The sequence below is a fragment of the Lycium ferocissimum genome, chromosome 2 (genome assembly GCF_029784015.1).
Source record: "Lycium ferocissimum isolate CSIRO_LF1 chromosome 2, AGI_CSIRO_Lferr_CH_V1, whole genome shotgun sequence".
Lineage (NCBI taxonomy): Eukaryota > Viridiplantae > Streptophyta > Magnoliopsida > Solanales > Solanaceae > Lycium > Lycium ferocissimum.
The window spans coordinates 34,657,536-34,672,950 of record NC_081343.1 but is presented as its reverse complement, the minus strand read 5'-3'; the positions used below and the strand labels follow the sequence as shown (position 1 = coordinate 34,672,950).

Sequence of the window (15,415 nt, the reverse complement as noted above, 5' to 3'; positions counted from 1 at the left end):
GGAGTAGAAAACTACTAGGAAAAGCTAAGGGAGACTTGACTTAAAAAAGATAGACTGGGTAAAGCTAATGAAAATTAACCACGTAACCCCACCTCGAAACCAATTTCTTATTGCCGAAGAATGCGTTTGTCCTCATCAGTTTCCTTAACAAAACCAACTCTTGTGCCAGTTCACACTCCATTTTCTTTAACTCATCACTCTCAACAAATAAATAAATAAATAAAGAATCTTCCTTTAAACCAAAAAACTCAGCAAAACTCTCAAATTTTGTTCTTGTTTTCTTTCTGCATTGTTAATTTGTTTGTTGATCAGAAAAAGACTACACTCTGCTAACTCTGTAAGTTTTTTTCATCTGAAGTTATATCTTTACTTGCCTCAATTCTCCGATCATGTTTTAATTGCGATTTCATGTTTCAAGTTTTTTTTTAATGGTTTTCACGATCAGAATACTAATTCTTTTGTTTATTTTTATTTGTTTTGTCTTACTCTGTTCGATTATGTGGCCATCTGTTTTGATCAATTCGATTACTTCTTTGAATCCCACGTTTTCTCCATCTTTATATGTCAATCTGTTACTCAAAATGTTTATTTTGTGCCATGGTATTAGACCATGAATGGGTCACCAGACCCTGTTTTTGCATGAAAATTATATGAACTCTTTTTATAGAAAATTTAATTTTCTTGGACTACATTGTTTCCTTTCTAGTTTGTCAGCGAGAATGGGTGGTTCTTTTTTTTTTTTTTTTTTTTTTTTTTAAACCATGATGAGTAACCGAAAAATACTTTGTTAAGATCATACCTGAAGAGTTGATTTTTAATATATTTGGACTCGAGTCAAGTTGGCTAGGAAATGATTGACATGCTGTTAATCTGTGATAGTGAGATAAGTTCAATTCTTTGATACTACAAAAAGTCTTAGTCAACATTCATGCTTTGAATCTTGACACCACCAGTATGAATATATGAATTTTCTGCCAAATTTCTGATTTGTTAGGTCACTAATTTTCTGCACTAAATTCAGTAAACCTAATTTGGCTACCATTTTACTTTTTCTCATTAAAAAAAGGAAAAAAATTCAAAAATATACAAGTTGATTAGTTACATTGCAAAAAAGTAGTCCAAAATTTACATTACAAAAAATAGCTCAAAATATACAAACATTTATAGACATATACAAACATATACAGACACATATACCAACATATACAAATATATACAAAGGGGGAGAGCGAGAGAGAGAAAAGTTTGGGTCATTTTTTGTAAGTCAATTTTGGTAGCATTGTTGCCTCAATTAACATACAGTCTAATTTTCTCTTAGAAAAAACATGGGTTAGGTTCTTATATATTATAGATAGAGAGCAGAATAAAAATATGAATATTAATACATGAATAAAATGTTACAAATATTTGGTTAATTTAATGTAAAAGTGTTTGATCAAATTTAGGTGTTATCGAGCGAAGGATATTTTTCACCACTCATAAATCGTCGATTCCTCCTCGTATTTTCTTAATTGATTTACAATAATCTTCACTTTCCAACATTTCCATATTTTTTAATTTTCAACATTTCTAAATTAGCCCTTGGAGTCTGAAAAGAAGTCTTACCTCTTTATTTTATTTGCTCCTTGAAAATAACGTTGTTAAATCTCTTAAACTTCCTTTGAGCGGTTTAAGTCAGTTGCATGAGTCACCTTTTCAAACATGTCATCATCCAAATATTGCCAAATACAGTGTAGAATAAAAATATGAGTATTAATACATGAATAAAATGTTACAAATATTTTGTTCATTTAATGTAAAAGTGATTGATCAAATTTAGGTGTTATCAAGCGAACGATATTTTCTACCACTCATAAATCGTCAATTCCTCCTCGTATTTTCTTAATTGATTTACAATAATATTCACTTTCCAATGATAATTTTTTCATTTTTAAAATTTCTAAATTAGCCCTTGGAGTTTGAAAGAAGTCTTTCCTCTTTATTTTATCAGCTCCTTGAAAATAACGTTGTTAAATCTCTCAAACTTCCTTTGAGCGGTTTGAGTCGGTTGCATGAGTCATCTTCTCAAACATGTCATCATCCAAATATAGCCGGATGAGAGTGAAAGCTTGTTGATCCCTCTTCTTTGTCTTTATCAAGCCATTTTTTTTTTCATTTTGAGGCAAAGTTTTCTTATTATTGGACATTGCATATTCTTCTTAATTCCTACAGAATTTATGTCGGATGCGAAACCAGAAAAATGGGGTCGTGCGGCACCTGTGTGTCGCACTCCCATAGCTGGGCCACGTGCGGCACCTGTGCGTCGCACAGGTAGCGCACAGGGATAAAAATTTGTCAGAGAAAGGTTTCGTGCGCGCCACCCGTGAGATGCAGGGGTGTTCCAACAAGTGTAGCGTTCCATAAAATGGGCATAACTCCTAGCACTGAGATCCGTTGGATCTCCACAATATATGGTTGGAAATTTTAAAGATCTACAACTTTTACGTTTTAAGTTTTCTCAAATGACCAACGTATCTTCACGTAATTAGGCTGGAAATCAGACATATCGTAAGCTTAGTCGATTTTATCGAATTTTATGCACCTCACTATTCGTCTTGATTTTTAAACAACTATTTTCACCTAAACTCATCCTGATAGTACTTCATATTATGGCTAAAATGTCACATCAATACTTATATAACACATTCTCACTTAATCCGGATTTACGGAATGTTACAATTTCAAACGGACCACCCAATTTAGAAAAAAATAATTGTCACTAAATTTTATTATCATCAGAATCTTTTCTTATCCAGTTCTGGCTATTTTCAATCTTATTTCATTTCACTCCCGGTGATCTCAAGTTGGAAGCTGATATGATTTATTTTTTGTTTCGGTATTCTCCTCCTTCTTATCTATTTTTTCAGTTTCTTCACTTCTTTCAATCTCTGTGAGTTTCTCTTCACTGTGATCCAAGTTGTCTCATACTCATTGTCTAGTCTAGATGTTAATGCATCAGTTTCTATGCACCAGCAATTTTGTCCCATCAAAACCGAACACAACAATGCAATTCTTATCCCCAAGTTATTTAAAGTGTCGAAGGACAAAAATTAAAGACTAGCGATTTGAGGGACAATAATTAAAGACCACCCCAAGATAGGAGCATTCGTGCGAATTGCCCCCATAAGTCCAATTAGCATTATTGGGCTTCTCCCTCACGCATCCTTGAAGTGCAAGGAACTTCATTCGGAATTAAGAGCCCAACAGTGATAGAAATGAGGAAAATACTGAAGTTGAACTTGCTTACTGCTTGATTTGACATAAACATGTTTTGTTAGAAGCGTTTGAGTTAATGTCTTATCTTAACAATTTTTTTTGTGTATATGGTTACGTACGAAGATATTGACAAGTGATCGTAGCTGAAAACGATTTTATTATAAAAATATTAAAAGACACCACCTTGCTTTAGGATTTTCAGCAAAATAAGAAAAGTATACATAAGTTTATACTGCTTATATAGAAACAAGGTTGTCCATGTTGTAAGACAACAAAACTCTGAAGGAATTGAAAATATTTTGACCTATTTTGCGCAGTATAATTTTCTAATGGAAAAGTATGACTGAGTCCCCTTCAATAAATGTCACCATCACTAATCGTGTTGTAGATGATAGTCCTTGCTTCCCAATATACGGTAAAACATTGGTAAATATTTATTCGTCCATCAGGTATTTAAATCAAATTAATGCAATTTATTATGATTAAGTGATTTAGTGAAGTGAATATATACATTAATTAATATGGTTAATTGATAGTTGTATATATTCAAACATATGTAATACATTCATTGGTCTGGTGTAAACACCCGATGCGGATAAGTTTTTAGCGTAAAACTATTATATGAGTGAGTATTTATGGTAAATGTCTTGTTGGTCACAATAACCCATTTGTCTGCACTTGAGCTATGAGTACGAGTTGAAACATCAAATTGACTCATTTAGGCATTTAAAATGGCTAACAAGTCCACTAAGCATCCTCTTTTGGCAAATAGCGACCAAATCGTGTAGCCAAATTTAGGATCAAATTTGGGGTTTAATATAAGGTAACCGAATAATGATAATATTTTTCTTACAATATCTCTTCTAAAACAACTAAGGGAAGTTTCTCATATTTTTCTTAGATTTTGTTAGGAAAACACTAGGGGTCAATCCAATCGGTTGTGATTTTTTCCTTTTTTATGCATATGTTGACCACGAAAAAGCTGAGGTAGTATTGAGGAAGATATTTATTTGTTTACTTTATATGGACAAGAGGGGGTTGCTCAGATGGTAAGCGTCTTCCACTTTCAACCCGAAGGTTGCAAGTTCGAGTCACCAATGGAGCAAAGGAGAGAGCTCCTGGGGGGAGGGGTTAGAAAAAGAAAAAAAAAAAAAAAAAAACTGGAAAAGAAAAAAAATTACCATATTAATATAACTTCTTTAAAAAAAAAAAAAATACTCTCTTCCTGTTGAGCCAAAATTGGCAAGACATCTAATTTCCTCATTCATTGTTTTATTTTACCTTGTTTTTTTCTCAAATTGTCTTTCCATCCCAATTCCCAAACTAACTAAATAATCTGGATCAGTGTTTTTAAAAATTAGTATCATTGCTAGGCAACGAAGTGTCAGAATCGGCTAGATGTAATACCAAAATTTCAAATTTTAGTGTGGAAGGTTAAATATATAATGTAGTGTGAAATTGTAACTAGATTTGTTCTCCAATAAGTGCTCCGTTTTCCCAGTTCAATTACTAGATTTATCATTTCTTGCAGAATTTATAATGGATCCATAATTTTTTTTAATCATTCCTTACTCATCTTAACCCAAACAACTTTTTTATTATATGATGATGTTCGGGCAAATTTTTTCACCAATTACTTGTTTAACCCAAAGAAAATTTAAATGATTGAATCATGACGTATTGATGAACCCGATCTATTTCACTTAACATAAACTTAGATAAATCAACCATATAGGCATCCCTCTACTGTTTCCTTCAAGAAAAATTTCTTGCACTTGTTGTTTACGATAAATTATATCAAGTTACATCAATTGTCTTTAGTGATAAAATTTGTGGACATGCATATACTATATCATTGTTTTAGTATAAATATAAAAGTAAGTTTTTATGTTCCTGTTACCCCTAGTGGCTCTTTTTGTCCTTTTAGGTGAAAAGGTGCCTATTTCTTAAGCTAAGAGGTTTCCATTTTATATTTGCTTATAGAAAAATACATGTAGACTTGACTTAAAAAAGATGGACTGGGTAAAGCCAATGAAAATTAATCACGTACCCCCACTACAACCCCCTACGCCCACAAAAAAAAAAAAAAAAAAAAAAAAAAAAAAAAAAAGCCAATTTCCTCTCTATTGCCGAAGATTACCTTTGTCCTCGTTAGTTTCCTTAACAAAACCAACTCTTGTGCCAGTTCACACTCCATTTTTTAACTCATCACTCTCAACCCCCAAAAAAAAAAAAAGAATCTTCCTTTAAACCCAAAACTCTCAATCTTGTTTTTTTTTTTTCTCCAGAATTGATGTGTTTGTTGATCAGAAAAAAGACTACACTCTGCTATCTCTGTGAGTTTGTTCATCTAAAAGTATATCTTTACTTGCCTCAATTCTCTGATCATGTTTTAATTGTGATTTCATGTTTGATTCTTTTTTCTGTTTCAAGATTTTTTTTTTTTTGTAATTGTTTTCACAATCAGAATTATTACTGGTTCATTTTTCTTTAATCTTTGTCTGTTATTTGATTCGATAAATTCTTTGAATCCTTCGTTTTCTCCATTTTTTATATTTCAATCTGTTACTCAAAAACGTTTCTTTTTTGCCATGGCATTCGAAATCATTGATAATTAGCTAGACCTTGAATAGGTCATCAGTCCTTGTTTTTTGCATGAAACTATATGAACACTGGAGGTATCTAACAGATTTTATGTTCACCATCTGTGCTTTGATTTTCTTGGAGTGCCTTATTTCCTTTCTAATTTGTCAGCAAGAATTGGTGGTTTTCTATTAAGATCATACCTGGAGAGTTCGTTTTTAATATATTTGGACTCGAGTCAAGTTGGCTAGGAAATGATTGACATGCTGTTAATCTGTGATAGTGAGATAATTTCAATTGTTTGGTACTACAAAAAGTCGGTCAACATTCATGCTTTGAGTCTTGACAACACCAGTGTGAATCTATGAATTATGTACCAAATTTCCGATTTGTTAGATCACTAATTTTATGCACTACATTCAGTAAATCTAATAGTAGTTTGGTTACCATTTTACTTTTTCTCATTAATCTAATAGTAGTTTGGTTACCATTTTACTTTTTCTCATTAAAAAAAAAAAATGGGTTAGGTAGAAACTTATGTATTATAGATAGAGTGTGGAATAAAAATATGAATATTAATACATGAATAAAATGTTACAAATATTTGGTTAATTTAATGTAAAAGTGGATGATCAAATTTAGGTGTTACCGAACGAAAGATATTTTCTACCACTCATACATCGTCGATTCCTCCTCGTATTTTCTTAATTGATTTACAATAATCTTCACTTTCCAACAATAATCCGAAAATGAATTTCGAATTTTTTCATTTTTAAAATTTCTAAATTAGCCCTTGGAGTTTGAAAGAAGTCTTACCTCTTTACTCTCTCAGTTCCTCGGAAATAACGTTGCTAAATCCCTCGAGCGGTTTGTGTCGGTGGCATAAGTCACCTTCTCAAACGTGCCATCATCCAAATATTGCCGGATGAGAGTGAAACCTTGTTGATCCCTCTTCTTTGTCTTTATCAAGCCATTTTTTACATTTTGAGGCAAAGTTTTCTTATTATTGGATATCGCATATACTTTGACAAAATTTCATACCGCTTAAGAGCCAAAAAGACTTTCATCTGGAGACGCCATTTCTCTTTAAGTTTCTTTTGTGAAATAAGTTGCTGAAAAGAAAGTGTATCATTGTTTGTCGTGGCTCTGATTCCACGTTGATGAGAATAATATCTCGTATTAATAATATCAATTCTAGATACAAAGAACAAGAGGATAACTTATAGAAACTTTGCCTTGTCCGGCATATGTTTTGTGAAAACGAAGTTTTGCCAGATAACTTAATTCGTACAGAACTTATGCCGGATTGGAAACCAAAAAAAAAAAGGATCGTGCAGCACCTGTGCGTCGTCGCACCCCCATCGCACGTTGGGCCACGTGCGGCACCTGTGCGACACAAGGATAAAAATCCGAAAATGAATTTCGAATTTTTTCATTTTAAAAATTTCTAAATTAGCCTTTGGAGTTTGAAAGAAGTCTTATCTCTTTACTTTGTCAGCTCCTTGGAAATAACGTGGTTAAATCTCTCAAACTTCCTTTGAGCTCTTTTAGTTGGTTGCATGAGTCACCTTCTCAAATGTGCCATCATCCAAATATTGTCGTGTACTAGGGGTGTACATGGACCGGGTTGATTCGGATTTTTTAAACGCCAAACCAAACCAATTGCGTCGGGTTTTTAAATTTATACACCAAACCAAACCAATAAAATTCGGGTTTTTCAACCTCGGGTTTTCTCGGGTTATTCGATTTTCTCGGGTTTTTCGGGTTTTTTTTCGGAATAGTCTTGATAAAAAACATATAACTTTTACTTCAAATATTTCTTTAGTTCTAGTAAGATACAACTATATAATTAAGGTGTTTCTTAAGAAAATAACACAAAATGTGAGAAGAGTGATGACATTGTATTAAAATATTCAACAAAAGCTAATAAATTCGGTCAAAATAAATATTGCTAATTAACAAGCCATAAAAAAAATGATCATAATCTAAAAATACTAAGTCATGCTAAAATAAGTAGGGCTAATAATTATTAATTACATGACAAAGAAATAAAACTTAAGTTATGTTTTTTCACTCTCTAAATAAATTATGCAAAACTAAAGAATAAATATCCAACATTATTGTCATTCCTAGTGGTAAATTGAATTTCTTTTGTTAGCATTAGTGTTGAGTTAGTTTTGGTTTGGTCTTTATTTGAGTTGGACTTTATTTGAGTTATTAACATCCATAGGATATAAAACTTATTGACATTCAAAACTCAAGTTCAAGCTTGAATAATATGATAATAGTTAAAGAATTACGAAAAAATTTAAGAAATATTTATAAATTACATTACAAATAAATATTTTTATGTATAAAATATTTTAAAATTTGAATACATGTAATGTCGGGTTGGTTTGGTTCGGTTTGACTTTTTTTAGTTAAAACCAAACCAAACCAATTATGGTCGGGTTTTTTTTTCCAACACCAAATCAAGTCAAACCAAACCACTAATCGGGTTTTTTTCTCGGTTTGACTCGGTTTATCGGTTTGGTGCGATTTGTCGGTTTACTTTGTACACCCCTATCGTGTACCATTGTTTGTCGTGGTTCTAATTCCACGTCGATGGGAATAATATCCCGTATTAATAATATCAATTCTAGATTCAAAGAACAAGAGCATAATTAGGCCCTGAATCATTTTAACACGTCAAAATAATACCCGAAATGGGCAATATAATATTACTATAGTAAAAAGGTCAGCTTCACGATAATATTGCTCTCACTTTTGTTTTTCTAATAGACTACTTTCTTACACTAACAGTGATATTTCTTTTGCTTTCACTATAATCTATTGGTGTGTCATGAAGTGAAACAATTCCCTCATTTTATAGAAGCAAACACGTTGGCTCCAAATTTAGTACAAAAGCCAATTTTCCTCCATATAACCCGCAAGGATGGCTTAGTTGGTCGGGCATGGGGCTTAGATAATAGAGGTCTTAGGTTTGAAACTCTCTCCCCATAACAGCAGGGAATTTGCCTTCTGGGTTGAGCTCATCGCACGGGACTTGTGTAGTGCAGGTTATTTCTTCTGTGTAGTTTGTGGGCCATTGCACAGGAGCAGAATTTATCTTGTGCGCATCCGAAGAATGCGGGGTTCCATTGTCATTAAAAAAAAAAAAAGAAGTTCCTCTGTATAATGCAAAACATAATTTCAAGTTCTTTGATACAAAGTCTTGGTCAAATATGCATGCGTTGACAAAACTAGTTGTTTTTGTTAACACATATAGGGATTAAAAATGTAATCTAGTGATTAATAAAATGGATTGTAATTTGATGAAAATTTTGAGTATTATAAATTAATAATTTAACAATATTCTAGTGTTAGTAAGTAATATGAGATTAATAATTAAGATAACTGTATAAAGGAGGGAAGTCATTTTTTCTTCTTTTGATGGAAAGTATTTTTCATAGAAAATAACTTTTGTCTTGATCTAAGTAAGTTTTGGAGATTTTATAGCATGATTTGCTTTTTGATTAAGGATTGATTGCTCATAACTTAGTTTTGGATACATTTCCTATATTTTAAAATCAAACATTATACTCCTTACTAGTTATGTGAGGCCCGGGTTTAGCTCAAGATATAAAAGCAGATATTTTAACTAAAGAAATATAATTTGTGTTAGTACAAGTGTACAACAACAACAACAACAACAACAACTATATACCCATTGTAGTCCCACAAGTGGGTAGTTATATAAAAGCAAAATTTTCATTCCACTCCTTTAATATTTTAACTTCCATTTTGATGAAATTATAACTTATGTATCCTAATTTTCTGAAGTTATTTAGTTCTAAATAAATAATCTATACATAGTTAATGAACTTTTAAGACAAATACATAATTTAACTTGTGCAACAGATGGAGCTGCTCCTCTCTTAATTAGGGATTAGGGGTTCGAATATGGACATGGAAAAAAATCTTTAGAGGAAGCGCCCCCCCCGAATAGGCGCGATGCAATGCGAATTATCTGGATTAATTGGGCTCAAATGCGGATATCGAGCACCAATCAGAAAATCAAAGAACGTGAAAAATGAGGTAGGAGGTTTGATAGCTTTTGAAAAGTAGACTTTAAAAACAAAAACAAAAAAATTGACATAAATAAATAAGATTAGGACCTAAAAAGTAATTAATTAAAAAGTTTTAAAAAAATTTGAAAATTATTGTAAGGACTACAAAAGTCCCTGCTCGATAGGCTTTTGAAAAGTAGACTTTAAAAACAAAAAACAAAAAAATTGACTTAAATAAATAAAATTAGGACATAAAAGTAATTAATGAAAAAGTTTTTAAAAATTTGAGAAATTATTGTGAGGACTACAAAAGTCCTCACATTCCCTCTTATATATAATAGTAATATTATGAAAATCCTATAGTTACCCTCGATAATGTAGTTATTCATAACTAAGTAATAAATAAAAAATGAACATAAATTACTTAATAAGATATACCAACTATTAGCAAGTGGATCTATATGTTACTATGGATAATAACTTTCTTCCATTTTAAATATGCAAGTTATTTGTAATTTTATTTAAATATAATATTTTATTAAATAGAAAATTCTCTTCTTTATTTTTATGTTTTTAATTTATTCTTATGCTTCAAAAATATATCTTAAATACTTATTTAAATGAAGTTTCAATTGTGTAGGATTTCTATTATACTAGTAAGTGTAGAATTTTTATAGTATAAGGATTATAAGCATTTGATTTTAAAATACAAGTTATCTATCCATAATTGAGTTATAGTATAGGGATATTTATTTTAATTAACCCTTAACTCAATTTGTCATAATTTTTGCATACTTGATTCAACAGGCTCTATCTTTAGTACTTGATTGATGAAAGCAAGCACAAGGAAGACTCCAACTGAGAATTGACTTAATGAATGACCGGGTCAAGCCAATGAAAATTAACCACGTCACCACCAAATTCCTCCTTATTGCCGATCATTTTTCTCCTCTCCTCTTCAGTTTCAAGAAAACCACTATAGTATAATTATACAACTAATAGTAGGACTCTCATTTTTTAATAGGAGTCTCATTTTTTAAATCACAACTCTCATCGTTAATCTCTAGTCTCTTATCTTTCTCTGGGTTTTACAACTGTTCATCTCTGTTTTTTTTTTTTTTTTTTTTTTTTCAAGAACTTGGTGGTCATTTTCAGGAAAAAAGACTACACGTTGCTCTGTGAGTTGTTCATCTAAAGTATCTTTGATCATGTTATTGTGATTGCGTGTGTGATTATAATTCTTGGCCATTTTTGCTATTAATAATTTGATACTTTTGTCTTTTCTTTTTTGTCTTTTTGTGTTTCCAATGTATGTAATCTCTTTTTGATTCCCTAGTTTTCTACAACTTTTTTTTTTTTTTTTTTTTTTGTGATCTTCTAAGAACGTCTCTTTCATGGATTCTTGCGAAATTGTTCATAGTTAATCGCTTTATATGGGCCTTTTGTTTATGTTGCAGCGTGAAATTTATATGTGTCTTGGAATTTAATTGTGGTTTTCTGATAAGATGCTCTGTAAATGTAAATATAATTTTGAAAAAATTCTACCATCAGCAAGAATTAGTGTTTTTTATGTTATGGTAAGTTACACTAAGCCTCTGTGAGTTCTTCAATTAAAGTATCTTTGATCATGTTATTGATTCTGGGTCATTTTCTCCATCTTTTTGTTGTTTTGTGATCTTTTAAGAACGTCTCTTTCATGGGTTTTTCCTGCGAAATTGTTCATAGTTAAATGCTTTATATGAATCTTGGAATTTAACTCTGGTTTCTGATAAGATGCTCTGTTCTTTATGATAGTGAAATTCTACCATCTGGGCTTTGATTTTCTTGATGGTTTTCTGTTTCTCTTTTGTGTAAATATATTTTGACAAAAAGAATTACTGTTTCCTGCTATGGTAAGTTACGCTAATAGCTTTCAAATTCTTTCAAATTGATTTCAAATTCTTTGATACAAAGTCTTAGTCACGAGGGTTGACCATTAGTCTTTGATAGGACTTTGGTGTAGTACAATATAATTGGCTGATTCCGTGAAATTTCTGTCAAAATTCCATCCTTATATTATTTCTTATAAGAAAATTCTAGAGAAAAAAGAAGAAGATTTTTTTGGAAATTTTAGCAGAAATTTCATGGAATCATCCGCTTACATTGCCTGTATATTTCTTAAACTGTTAATCTTTGACCTTTAATTTGGTCCTTGTACAGTTATACATTTTTATTGCAGTGATACCAAATCTTTTTCTTGCTGATATATGACTTTTGGTGACTATTTTCTAATTGCAGAAAAAATGGAATTCTCTCAAGCAGACTACATGATTGAGGACTCTGACGAATGGGACAATAAGTTTCCTAATACCTTCAAGGGATTTCCCTCAGCAACTAAAAGTCAGAGGCATGGTACTTACTGGGTATGTTTTACCCTTTTTCTTTTTAGTTCAAATTCTTTATGAAAGATTGATCTGCTTTTCCATAAAAAGAGTGCATAGTTAGTACAACTTATCTGCATATTGCTCTTTTTACATATTTTCCAACAAAATTGATCTCAAGAGTAATGTAGGAACTTTTTCTTTATTTCTTGCTTGTTAAGGCCTTTTTTTAAATAATTGTGCTGTACATTATCCACTTCGTTTGTGATTTAAGACAGCAGTTAGAATGGACATGTTGTTATTTCTAAAGTCATGTTTGACAAGAATATTGAACACAAGTTGGAAGCCTTCTTCTGATGATTAGTGGTGTAGCTTAGTTCTTATGTATTACCCTTTTCTTCCCCATTTTCTTTTCTTTTTTATGATGAATGCACTTGGCTCACAATTCATGCAATATACAAGCTTCAATTAATTGAATATCCCATTATGTTTCATGATTTGCCAATCTTTAGTCCCCCATTTTCTTGAGAACGGCTTCTTCTAGACCTTTCTGCTTTCCAGAAGTAGTCTTTATCCTCTTTTATATTCGTGTTTTGGAGTTATTTTAGATGTTTTGACAAATAATTACTTCTTAGAAGAAGCAAGCAGTCTCTTGATTTCTTTTTTATTACACGTCTTTTGAGAAGTCTCTCCTCTTGCATTGCAGCTTGCAGAGTATGACTTTGACACTGTTACTCAACAGAAGGAAGAGGAGAACCCTTGGGAATATCCTGCACGCATCATAATGAAAAAGGATATGAAGATTAAAGATGTGGTGAAGGAACATGTGCTCCCGTTGCTTCCTGCTAAATCGCTTACGAAGTTTAGGGCTGTGTCCAAAGAATGGGATAAATGGATAGCTAGTCCCTTATTAACCCACCAACAAAGTTTCTCTTGCCAGAGTTTTTCGGGCTACTTCTATCAAGATACGGAGATGGGAGGGAATCCTATGTTTTTATCCTTGGACCATTCTGCAAGTGGAGTTCCCAGCCAATTCCTTGATTTCCTGCCAGAGCAATATGTCAAAATTCTTTGCTCTTGCAGCGGGTTGCTCCTTTGTCAGGGGTCTGAGAAGTATTATGTTTGCAATCCTGCAACCCAAGACTGGAAAATGCTCCCTCTTCCTCAGTATTATCACGGGGATGAACCAGCAGTTGTTCTTGCTTTTGAGCCTTCTCTTCGTAACATTGAGGCATATTATCATGTTATCTGTGCATTTCCTATGCTTGGTCACCCAATAATCTGCTTTGAGATTTACTCTTCAGAATCAAATTCTTGGAGCTTCTCTTCTGCATGCTGTACTGAAAATCCAAAGCTTCTCGGTGGGGGTTCGTATATGAAGGGGGTTGCTTACTATGAGACGACATCAAACGAAGTACTGGCCTTTGATGTAAAAAACGAGATCCCTGCAATTATATCTTTACCTGTCCTTCAAGTTGGGAGACATGGATCCTTAACACAGATGGAAGGTGAGTTGTGCTACGTTAGTGCTAACAACGAATGTGGAAATGTTTTCTTAATAGATATCTACCAAGGCATGGAAATGATCCTGAGGCGCAGTGTTAGTATCAATCTTGGAGTCGATAGGGGTTTTACTCAAGCATGCGAGGTACTAACCTGTGTTAACAGTGATGCTGTGGCAATTCACGTTGGCGGATTCATATACTTTTATCATATCAGGCAGCAGAAAGTTGAGTTTATAACAAGTCCATGTGCTACGGGTCCTGGCAAAAAGTTCCTGCCTTACATAAACAGCCTTGCTATGCTACATGAGCTGATGGAGACTTAATTCACTATGTTAATTGTTTTTCCTTACAGTAGAAAATGACTGCTTACATCGTGACTTGGATGTATAAAAGGAACATGCCCGTTGACGTTCTCTGTTTGGTAAATAACGGATTTTGATTAGGGAATGGTTTCATGTTTGTTATGTTTTGCCTAAGCCACTTTTCTATTTCGCCATGCATTTTCATTTTTGGTTTCTGTCGGCATATTCATACACACCATTTATTGTTTACTGCTTAAAGATCAGTACATTTGGGTATCTGTCTATCAAAATATATGATACAAGGGGGCTGGGAGAATATAGAAAATTTAACTATCAAGAACATCCAATTTGCTTCTATTTATCTAGTTAGTCATCAATTATGTGAGAATAATTATTACACCTTTGAAGCATAAGCAATTATTTCCTTGCCTGTGTTGATTTCTAAGGCCTTCTGTAGTTCTGTGAGTTTTGCAAACATATTCGATGGCTTTGCTGGCTTTTGTGATGACCGAGTTGATAGATAGATAGTTTCGTGTGGAGATGTACTAGTAGGATTTGACTCATCTCCATTTTTCATTCTCTTCGAGAAAGTCTTATCGACCAAAATTTGGAACCAACTGAAATTACGTTATAAATAGTACTAGTGCTCTATTAAAACTACTCTAGTTGCGAAAAAATATGAATTGCAATTAATTAAAGGGAAAAGGTGTAAATATATCCCATTATAAAAGTGGTGTAAATATATTCTGTTGTTACCAAATGATGCAAATATATCTTTTTTACTGACGAATTTTTTAAAAAAAATCATTCAGTTTATTTTTAATTTGGCTTTAAAAAAAAAAATCTACCCATATTTTTTTTAGTAGATATATTTTTCTAAAGCCAAGTAATAATTTTTTTTCTGGTGGGTCGGGTGTGGTTCATTTAAAAAAATGAGTAGACTTTTTTTTTTTTAAAGCCAAGGAGATATTTTTTTAAATTAACCAAACCCGGCCCACTAGAAAAAAATTTAGGGCAATTCGCTTCGTTTGGGGTGGTCTTTAAATTTTGCCCCTCATATTTGAAATCTTTAAATTTTGCCCTTCGGCTAAAACCCATAGTTTCCAGGTTCGAACCCACGCGCAGTCAAAATTTTAAAAAAAAATTGCAAGGCAAGTTTAAATTTCGCTATGCCCCCAACAAGCTTGTGAAGGAATTACCAAAGTTATCGGACCAGCATACTTATGCCTTATAAATGACTTGGCATAAGTATGCCGGTCCATGATAACTTTGATAATTCATTCAAAAGTTTATCCGGATCCGCATAAAAGTTTGCCCATTAAAAGTATGCCGGCATAACTTTGTGAAGGAATTACCAAAGT

The 15,415-nt window shown here is 32.4% G+C and overlaps 1 protein-coding gene across 7 annotated transcripts; it reads left to right on the top strand.

Moving 5' to 3' along the window:
• The first annotated feature begins 163 nt into the window (after positions 1-163).
• On the top strand, positions 164-14,216 carry LOC132035367 (F-box protein At5g07610-like). 7 transcript variants are annotated; one of them, XM_059425639.1, is made up of 3 exons: positions 164-337; positions 12,165-12,289; positions 12,954-14,216. In XM_059425639.1, the coding sequence occupies exons 2-3, from the start codon at positions 12,170-12,172 to the stop codon at positions 14,073-14,075; spliced, it is 1,242 nt and encodes a 413-aa protein (XP_059281622.1). In that variant the 5' UTR covers positions 164-337; positions 12,165-12,169; the 3' UTR covers positions 14,076-14,216. The 7 variants fall into 7 exon arrangements, with proteins under 7 accessions (XP_059281622.1, XP_059281610.1, XP_059281629.1 ...); XM_059425627.1 differs by lacking the exon at positions 164-337 and adding an exon at positions 2,390-2,453; XM_059425646.1 differs by lacking the exon at positions 164-337 and adding an exon at positions 5,435-5,591.
• The last annotated feature ends 1,199 nt before the right edge of the window (positions 14,217-15,415 follow it).

Bases quoted from the DNA above. Each gene is read 5' to 3' on its own strand.
- LOC132035367 (XM_059425627.1), top strand. From the start codon at position 2,405: ATGGGCATAACTCCTAGCACTGAGATCCGTTGGATCTCCACAATATAT. The intron at 2,454-12,164 runs GTTGGAAATTTT...TTCTAATTGCAG, and splicing joins TTGGATCTCCACAATATATG to AAAAAATGGAATTCTCTCAA. The intron at 12,290-12,953 runs GTATGTTTTACC...CTTGCATTGCAG, and splicing joins AGAGGCATGGTACTTACTGG to CTTGCAGAGTATGACTTTGA.